Genomic DNA, 10,842 nt, shown 5'->3' with positions numbered 1-10,842 from the left:
TGGATACACCCCGTTCTTGTGGAACTTCACTCTGACAAACTTAAAACCTAGCAGGTAAGGCTTAATAATCAACTTATACAAATAGACAAGAAATTAATTTATTAAAATACACTTGAATAAATGCAGGACTTCAGTTAACATCAGTGCCGTCTGATATTATAGTGAAAATTATTTGGAATAAGTGGTTTCAAGATAAGGTTTTCCATTGTGTTTGTACTTATGGTTCTCAAATGAGTGGTAGACACAAACCTCCTTATTCAGAGAGGGAGATTGGATCCCCTCCCAACTTTTGGAAGGGTTTCTGATGTCAATAGGTTCAGTGATCTTAGTGCAGACCTGGAAGAGCTGGTCTATTGAACAGGGAGTATACAGCCAGAGAAAAGGAGAAGGGCTCTTTTGGTCTGTACGATCAGATTGTTCTGACACAGGGGAGGCGAGACCCTCCAAGTGTTCGCTTATCTAGCCATCCTAGGAAAAGAAAATTAAACGTTGACAGGAGGTAGTATTTACAGTCAGACTGATCTATGTATAATATGATGTGTACTTAGATTTTCATTGGCAGCAGCAAATTGAAATTAATCTGAAAACTAATCAATCTGCTTTTCTTTTTTCTAACAGAGGAGATACAACACAAGCAGATTTTCACAGACAAACAAATCAGGCAATATGATGGATGAGTGTTTTCATGAAAATGATTACCACGTGTCACGACGTATTTACTCAAACCGGGTCTTTGACCAGGTTCATGAGAGCCAAGCCCAAGAGATCCAGAGTTTACGAGAACGACTGAGCAGAGCCTGCGGGTGAGTACATGAGAAGCATTTGATGTCATACCATCTAGTGTTTTCATCCTCATATTCATTCATATAAAATTAATTCTCCACAGATATACTGATAAATGGGCTGTTCAGAAGATAAAGGGGCTTCTGCCAATTCTGGATTGGCTCCCTAAATACCCAGTCAAGCAATGGTTACCCGGTGATGTCATTTCTGGGGTCACCACAGGACTAGTATGCTGTTTACAAGGTAAGATGCAATCTGTGAACAAAACCCAACAGTTTAGTATCAGCATGATGTATTTTCAACGTCATTATTTCAATTTGTTGTACAGGTGTGGCTTATGCATTGCTGGCTTCTGTAGCACCAGTCTATGGACTCTACTCTGCATTTTTTCCTATTCTTACATACTTTGTGCTGGGCACATCCAGACACATCTCTGTGGGTAGGTCTTTGGCTTTATTAATAAATCCGTTAAAAAACCCTTTAAAAAGATGTGAGTCTACAGAACTGCTTACTTCACGCATACTACTTACTATTTGTGACCCTGGACCACAAAACCATTTTTTCGAAATTGAGATTTATATATTATCTGAAAGCTGAATAAATAATTTTTCCATTGATGTATGGTTTGTTATGATAGGACAATATTTGGCCGAGATACAACTATTTAAATGTCTGGGATCTGAGGGTGCAAAAAAATCTAAATATTGAGAAAATCACCTTTAAAGTTGTCCAAATTAAGTTCTTAGCAATGCATATTACTAATCAAAAATGAGGGGGGGGGGGGGGGGGGGGGGGCGTGCGACCTCTGACATATATAGCAATTGTAAGTCGCTTTGGATAAAAGCGTCAGCTAAATGAATAAATGTAAAAATTAAGTTTTGATATATTTACGGTAAGAAATTTACAAAATATATACATCATGGAACATTATCTCTACTTAATAAACAAAAAAAAAATCTATAATTTTGACCCATACAATGTATTTTTGGCTATTGCTACAAATATACCCCAGCGACTTAAGACTGGTTTTGTGGTCCAGGTTCACATTTTATGTGAAACAGCATGCAATATACAGCATGTAATGGTAAATGCATGTTTTGTTCCATAAAAATGGCATGCAGTTATGATCTTGTAAATATATATGGTTATTTTGTCATTTAATCCAATTTTATGAGGAAAATGTCTTGTTTGAAATGCAATAAAATAATGATTCAAGAAAAAGAAAGTGATATTACTTTGGGTTTATTCATATGCATACAGTATTATATGCTTTTTGTAGTGTTGTATACAAATATAGTACTCTGTGCAATTAATTTATGCATATAGAAAATGTCTAAATATTGAATAAATGTGCAATGCTTTCTTCTCCTTTTATTTGTCTCTATATCTCATTTAGGTCCATTCCCTGTCACCTGTCTGATGGTGGGCTCTGTAGTTTTAACCTTAGCTCCTGATGAGCATTTTCTGCGTCCAGTGAACATCACAGGTGTGAATGAGACAGTGGCAGATGAAAGGTTAATGGAGGTTGATGTAGAGGCAAGAGAGGCCCAGAGAATCCTAGTGGCTTGTACCATGACGGTGTTGGTTGGATTATTCCAGGTAAAGTCAAAACATTCACAATTAAAACCTGTGATAAAGATAAAATAAACAAGTAACACATTTTGTGATTGTAGTATTCCATGTTGGAAAAAAAAAGCATTACTTGCAGGTTTATTTTTTGTCAATCAGCAGTGCATTGCTGCAACTCATTTGTTTTACTTAATCTCAGGTGGCTATGGGGCTGATGCAGGTGGGCTTTCTGGTCAGGTATCTCTCAGATCCACTAGTAGGCGGGTTCACCACTGCAGCTGCCTTTCATGTCTTCATATCTCAGATTAAAACCATTGTGTCTATTCCTATACACAACCATAATGGATTCTTCTCCTTTGCTTATGTGAGTCTCTTATATCATTAACAGCTTTACAAAGACACATATCGCAGCCTAAAGAACTTTCTGTAAATTGTAATGTGGGTGTATGTGTTTCTGTGCGTTTTAATAATTATACAAGTGGTCTCAAAATGTTAGACCCTACTATATAGGCTGATACCACTAGTAAAGGGGGGTGACTAAAACAAATAATATAATTTATTTTTATTTTTATTAGTGTGTTTTTCTTAAATGTAATAAGTACACTTTTAATGCATTTTTTTATATTATTATTATTATTATTATTATTCATTTTTCTTTTCCACATCTAGACTCTTATTGATGTAGGTAGGAACATCAACCAAACAAACACTGCGGACCTGATTGCTGGATTATTAACAATCTGCATTGTTATGGCTGTGAAAGAGATCAACACAAAATTTAATCATAAAATCCCAGTGGCGATTCCCATAGAAGTGATTGTGGTATGTACAGTTTTCCCACAATTCTACCATACAAACTAAAAAAAAAAAAAACTAAGCATGTAGGCCTCTGACACTGACATGATTTTTTAAAATGATGACTGTTGTTACCTTTCACTCTTTCGAATTGATAGACAGTGATAGCTTCTGCAATCTCTCATGTGATGGACCTACACTCCCAGTACGGCGCCAGCATTGTCCACAACCTCCCCAGGGGGTAAGAGCACTTCCTGTGGCATTTCCTGCTTCCTGATGAGGGCTGGGTGCACATTCAGTCACTTTATATTGACATACTGTCATTATTGTCCCTGTAATGATTTTCAACAGAAATGTTATCTTTAGAACAATGACACTGACAGACAGTTTGAAATCCTTGTGCAATAATAACATAAAATAGTGTTATGACAAAATCAATAGCAGCATACTACATCACACAACAGCATAAAACATTCACAGTACAACTAGTGTACAAAACTGGCATGTGAACCTGTAATAACTACATGTCTGCTTGTGTTTCCACAGGTTTGCACCACCACAAACACCAAATATAGCACTTATCGGGAATATTTTGGGCTCTAGTTTTTCCACAGCAGTGGTTGGTTATGCAGTAGCAGTCTCAGTGGCAAAAGTCTACGCAGCAAAAAATGATTACACAGTCGACGGCAACCAGGTATACAAAAATACTGTGTTAATGTGTCTGACACTGCAATTAGGCTAAATTAGCATAGTAAAATGGTTTTTGCTGAACACACTGCATTTTGTGCTTTGTAGGTGGCAAAACCAGCTTTAGTCCTTTTTTTTTGCAAGAAATGTGGGCACTATTAACAAGTACTGAGGGAAGAGAAAAGGCAAGGGTGCATATTTTAGTATAAAGTATTTTTTAAGTACAATAATGGTCAGATCAACACTCTCCCACTGATGAAAAAATTACAGTAACATGAGGAAGAGCCAGAAAGAACTAGATGACCTTTTAAGGTCACTCTCACCTGCCAGAACATTAAAAAATCGAGTTTGCAATAGCAGCTGTTATCTTTTCTAAACTAGGTGGTGCAGCATAGAGTTTTAGGGCACAGCAACAGTTTTGTTTTGTTAACAAAAAAAAAAAATGCTTAAATCTCTGCGTATGGTTTTGTTCAAAATGTATGTGCATACTGATTTGTGATTGGTCTTTTAAGGTCAATATTTTTTACCTGCCAGCACGGAATGAATCGGAGTTTGTAACAGCAACTATTCTTTTTCTAAACCAGACAGTAGAGAGCTTTAGGGCACAGCTACATTTGTTTCATTTTGTTTTGTTCAATTTCTCATTTTATTTAGTTTCTTGTTTGGTTTCACATTTCGAGTTTTGTTTTGTTTTAGTTCTCATTTCGTTTTGCGTTATGTTTAATTTTTGTTTCGTTTTGTTGTTGGTTTCACTTTGCTTTGCTTTGTTTTATTTTGTTAGCACAGCTACATTTGTTTTATCTTGTTTGGTTTAGTTTAGTTTCTTGTTTCATTCACGTTTCATGTTTTGTTTCATTTCACATTTCGTTTTCATTTGTTTTGCTTTGCTTTGCTTTGTTTTGTTATCACTTTAAACAAAACAAATCCTTGAAGATTCTAAAATTTATTTACATACTGATTTACGATTGGTTTTAAGGTCACTTTCACCTCAAAAACCAAATTAATGTGTGTTTACAACAGGAGCTGGTATCATTAAATATATACATTATATAAACCATGCAGTGCATCATGCAGTGTAGTTTTAGGGTACAGCTACATTTGTTTTGAGAGCAGATCAAAATATATTTGCATACTGATTTGTGATTGGTCTTTAAAGCTAGGATTAGTTTTATTCAGTGGATACCAAAAAGTGCATTGCTGGTGTTTAATTGAGACTTTTAAAGGCAACTTTCACCTGCCAAAACAGAACGAGTTTGAGTTCACAGCAGCAGCTGATATAATTTCTAAACCAAGCAGAGCAGCTTAGAGCTTTAGGACACAGCTATTCGTTTTGTTTTGTTAGCACTGTAATTTGTTTTTATACTGATTTGTTATTGGTATTAAATTCTATTTTTTGGTTGATTTGTTTACAATAAAGAGTCACGACTGCATTGCTGGTGATTAATTGATACAGATTGATTATAAACTGCCTGAACTGGTTTACTACACATTTATTCCCATTAGGAGCTGATAGCTTTTGGCATCAGCAATATTTTTGGAGGATGTTTCTCAAGCTTTGTGGCCAGCACTGCATTGTCACGGACAGCAGTACAGGAAAGCACAGGGGGGAAAAGTCAGGTAAAATGCACATGCTCTACCTCCAGCACTTTTACAAGTGTGTGTGTGTGTGTGTGTGTGTGTAAATGCAACGCTTCCTGTTTAACTGTTTGCTCCTCTCACTATTGCAGGTTGCTGGTATCATCTCAGCATTCATGGTGATGATAGTGATTTTGGCCCTTGGCCCATTTCTTCAGCCTTTGCAGAAGGTGTGGTGGAGGAGCCTAATGTTTTAATGGAGAACATTCATCATTTGACAACATTCAACATTCATCTTTCACTATCAAAAATTAATTCTCAAATACTTGCAATATTCTTCAAGCAACTCATGATGCCATCCCTCTCTGTCCCACAGTCAGTGCTGGCTGGTATTGTTATAGCCAACCTGAAGGGCATGTTCATGCAGATCTCTGAAGTGCCTGTACTCTGGAAACAGAACAGAACAGACTGTGTAAGTAACGTCACAAGACTGATAAATGAGCAGAATGAGATGATTACTGGCAGAAAAAGTCAAAAAATGAGACAAAGCTTTTTGAAACATCAGATATGTAAAGTATAACAAGATTGGGGCAGTCGTGGCCTAATGGATAGAGTTGGACTTATAACCCAAAGGTTGTGGGTTTGAGTCTCAGGTCTGGCAGGGATTGTAGGTGGGGGAGTGAATAACCAACACTCTCTCCACCCTCAATACCACGACTGAGCTCTGGGTGTATGTTCACTACTGTGTGTACACTTGGATGGGTTAAATGCAGAGCACAAATTCCGAGTATGGGTCACCATACTTGGCCACACACCACTTCCCTTTATACAAGTATAACAAGTTTCTGTAAAACAATCCTTTTTTGAGGTCATTATAACATTAATTAGTGTTCTTTTTACCTCAAGCAAATGGAATCATGTGAATCATTTGATTTGCATAAAAATTAGATTACACTCGTTTGACATGAGTGCATATGAATCCTTATACTTTTGCAGCTCATCTGGATAGCTACGTGCCTGGCATCCATTGTGCTGGGTTTAGATGTGGGTCTGCTGGCTGGTCTGGTATTTGAGATGGGCACAGTAGTGGTCAGAACACAATTGTAAGTAGCACAGTTGTAAAGATTTTAAAGTGTGCTTGAGTGTAAAGTACACAAAACTGATTTTTTTTGTTTTTTTATTATTAATTTATTTAATTTGTTTTAGTAAGGTTTTTGTATATTTGTTGAGAAATGACAACTGCTTGTTAATCTGAATTAGTGCAGCTTTATATTTATGATATAACTATGAGTGTAAATATTGTCAATAATAAGAGGATCATATTATTAATATTTAACAGAATTCCGATGAGTATAAAAGAATAAGCACTGTTAAACACAAATTAGACAATGTAAATTAATTGTGAAACATAAATCATAGTGAACTATGTTGTGAAGATTAAACCCTTATTTCATTCAGCCCTTCTTGTGCCACCCTTGGAAATGTTCCAAATACTGATATCTACAAAAACATGAAGGACTACAAAAATGTAAGATGCACATTTTCATGCTGTCAATAAACAGTTACTTGCCACAACATATGTAAAAATATATACAAACATTATACATGTTTTAAACTAACATGGTATTTCCCAAAATTTTCAGATTGATGAAATTCCTGGAGTAAAGATCTTCAAGTGCAACTCACCCATTTACTTTGCAAATATTGATTACTTCAAAGAGAAGTTGAGAGAAGAGGTGAGTTTACTGTAATTCTAAATTCTGAAAAGATAAACTATATGATTTGATTTGGTTTGAAAAAAAAAAACAGTGTGCTTATTCTTACAGGTGGGGTTTGATGCAGTGCGGGTTTTCAAGAAAAGAAATAAAGCTTTGAAGAAGATTCACAAACTTATTAAAAAAGGAAAACTACAAGCTACAGAGGTACATCATGCACAACAGAGTCTGACAAAGTATTTGTAAATCACAAACATTTGAAACTTTTTGGAATGCTTCCAAGAAAATGTATTTTGATCACCAACCTGAGTTTATGACACCACATTCTGGCCTTTCCCATATCTGTTGTCCTTCACAGAATGGTTTGGTGCCAGTGGCCTCATTGGGAGTAGAAAACCAAGCGTTTGAAAAAGAGCAGAGTCCTGAGCTGGAGGAGGGGGTGTCTCAGGCAGACTCAGAGGTGAAGGTTCAGGTAGACTGGACGTCTGAGCTGCCTGTCAGCGTGTCAGTACCCAGGGTCCATATTCACAGCCTCGTGGTGGACTTTTCTGCCGTCTCATTCCTGGACGTGGTAGCAGCCAAGTCCCTCAAACTGGTGCGTCTATTGCTTTATCTTTATTGCTCTTTACTGAGTCATTGTTCCATTGCAATAATGTATAACCACAACATGATGGTGACCTTCATGTTGTTTCAAACCTGTATGACTTTCTGTCTTCCACAGAACACAAAAAAATATATTTTGAAAAAGCCTGTGTTTTATTGTCCATACAATGAAAGTCAACGGAGCCCAGTGTTGTTTTGAACCCCAATGACTTTCATTGTATTGTCTTCAAAATATCTTCTTGTGTGTTTCAAATAAGAAAGGTTTGGAATGATGTGGAGCAAAACCAAGTAGTAGCTAATTCATCATTTCTCATCTTCACAGATGGTGAAGGAATTCATAAGAATTGGGGTCAGCGTCTACATCACAGGCTGTGATGGTAAGGCCTGACTCTTTAACAGTATATTGCAAGAAGCTGTTGCTTCAAACTCCAGCCTGATAATGGCAGGTTAGGACACGGTGAATAACCTAAAGGGTCCTTGTGTCACAGGTGAGCTTGTCAGGAGAATGGAGGCCCTGTCCTTCTTTGATGAGGAGGTTACTAGAGACATTCTCTTTCTCTCCGTCCATGATGCCATTCTATTCATCCAGCTGGAAAATTCCACTGGAAATGATGAGGATCCATTAGCTGAGAAGGTAAAATTAACATTTTAAACTTGAGGGGTGACTGAATAGTAACAGAATAGTTTGTGATCACACTTTTGGCAAAAAGGGCATGGTGAATACATTACCTGTGTTTATGTTGTAGATCTTCTACATGCCAACAGTTCCATGTGTCAGCTGACCCTTCGCAAAGACCCACCCCCCTTCATTACTGTTGCTATGTCTGACAAGCCATTCTGCTCTCACACCACACTTTCTCACATGGCGAAAAATACATCTTGGACCAAAGAAATTCAAACAATAAAGACTTGTTTTTGTGGCAGATGTATGGCAGATTTGGCTTTATGATTAGTCAGATCACCTGTCAATCAAACTCCCAGCGAAGGGTCAACTGTCTCATAATAAAGCTGCTCAATGAAAACATAAATTTAGAGGTGACTGATACATTTCTAGCTGGTTTATTGAGCCTGATAATCTGGGTGACTATAAATCCTGATAATCAAAGATACAAGATATAATAAAAGGAATGTTTTGGCACAAGCTGATATTGCTCAATGAGGAAAAAAATTACTCATGGAAAAAAAACAAATGGCTACTAGTTAACATGGCCAGTTGTAACATGATGCAATGCAACAGATGTCATGGATTTTGTTCAGAATGGAATACTATTGTACTGCATACTGTGCAGTGTACAGGGTGATTTCACATAAATTAGTCCGCCTTCTAACATTCAGCAGCTAGTAATAAATTATTCAAAAGTTTGGGGTCATTAAGATTTTTTTTTTGCAAGAAATTAATACTTTTATTCAAAAAAGATGCATTGAATTGATCAAAAATGACAGTAAAGCTATTTGTAAAGATTTGTAGGGTCTATTAAAAAATTAGAAAAACAAAAAAAATTGAAAAAAGCTTTCCACAAAAATATCAAGGAGCAATGTTGATAATACACTGATACTAATAAATGTTTCTAGAGCACCAAATCAACATATTAGAATGATTTCTGAAGGATCACGTGACACTGAAGACTGGAGTAATGATGCTGAAAATTCAGCTTTTATATTAAAATGACTGTTTTTACTGTCTTTTTGACCAAATGCACATAGCCTTAGTAAACCTAAGAGACTTCCAAAACATTTTAAAAAAATACATTTTACCGACTCCAAACCTTTGAACAGTATTGAACATTTGAAACATGACACCTGTAGCATTCTGTGCATATAGAAATCTCCCGGTACTTTAGTATGGCAGTCTAAATACACTGATTAATAAATTATATATATATATATATATATATATATATATATATATATATATATAAAATATTCTCTGTGCTTAGTTTTCACAGTTGCAAGATGACAAAGAGCAACTTCCTTTTACTGAAGATGAGGACCTGATTGAGAACTATGATATCCAGCACTTGGTGAGCATCCCGCATCTTTTTATTTTATAGCTTTAGTTATATAATTTTTTCAAATAACTCAAATCAACAACCCACCAAACAAGTATTTCTCTTTCATGTCTAGGCTATTTATGAACTTTCAAACTGAGGAAACACTCCCTTTGTTAGGAATCACTGGGAAAGACAGTCATCGTCTTCCAATTCATTTGCTGATAGTGGGTCAGGAGACATCCTGGGAAGACTGAGCTAACAAAGACTTCAACATCTGAACTAGAAAAATAACACCAACTGCAATATTTAAAAAGCAAGTGGCGTTTTGATTTTTACAGCCTCATTTTTGAGGCAAATACAAGACAACAAATGCCAGTCAGCACAATACAGGATGTGGAGGCCTGCCTGGTTCATCAATATTGAGGCCCGTTTTGATAGACAAACACAATCTGTGTTTAAGAATTGTTCACCAAAAGTCTTATAGAAGAGGAACATTTGATATATGGAAATAAATCACCTGAGAAAAAGTAGTAATAAATTGCAACGTGTCTCTGTGTTTCATTGTTTCATCAGTCGGCTGACCCTGATTTGTTGTCAGATTTGTTGTCACTATAGTCAGAAACTAAAAAAATGTCTGTTATCGATTTTTTTGTGACTCATTATGAGTGAGTCAAGTACAATTAACAGAACACCACTAACTTCCTGTGTTGATGTATTTCCTATTACAACAGGAAATTGGGGTGGAGCACATCAAAGGGCTTATTACTTTTTAAAAGAGCCAATAGTCTTTCATTTATAAAATTGTGTAAATCATAATCTGCTGTTGCAAGTCAGAGGCAGGTGGTATTAGGGGTGTGGCATTTTTATTTTATAGACGATCTGATTGGTCAAAAATTTCTAGTGCAAGATCCGTCATTAATTTCTGTCCATTTTCCTGAAAAAAGAAAGACTAATGTTTAAACATCCAAAGTGAATTTTATCAGCATTTAGGAGCAAATGACCTCAAAGCAAACAGACTTGGACTAAATGCCACAAGCTCAATTTTGATAAATAATGTTAAACATGAAGAAATTTGACCTATATATACTACCATCTTCTATTTTCCACACACATACACAGAGGGA

The 10,842-nt window shown here is 36.1% G+C and overlaps 1 protein-coding gene across 1 annotated transcript; it reads left to right on the top strand.

The window, feature by feature from the left end:
- Positions 1-666: 666 nt before the first annotated feature.
- On the top strand, positions 667-10,250 carry LOC306859001 (pendrin-like; the record flags this gene model as incomplete). Its single annotated transcript, XM_079399815.1, has 20 exons — positions 667-803; positions 887-1,026; positions 1,112-1,222; positions 2,180-2,382; positions 2,552-2,716; positions 3,022-3,174; positions 3,306-3,388; positions 3,694-3,841; positions 5,338-5,451; positions 5,562-5,639; positions 5,786-5,881; positions 6,406-6,512; positions 6,868-6,937; positions 7,053-7,145; positions 7,236-7,331; positions 7,483-7,719; positions 8,050-8,104; positions 8,216-8,361; positions 9,665-9,748; positions 9,852-10,250. The coding sequence occupies 20 exons, from the start codon at positions 667-669 to the stop codon at positions 9,873-9,875; spliced, it is 2,340 nt and encodes a 779-aa protein (XP_079255941.1). The 3' UTR covers positions 9,876-10,250.
- Positions 10,251-10,842: the final 592 nt, after the last annotated feature.

Source organism: Barbus barbus (assembly GCF_936440315.1).
Source record: "Barbus barbus genome assembly, chromosome: 39".
NCBI lineage: Eukaryota > Metazoa > Chordata > Actinopteri > Cypriniformes > Cyprinidae > Barbus > Barbus barbus.
Note: the sequence above shows the minus strand (reverse complement) of the source record. Positions and strands in the feature narration are given on the sequence as shown.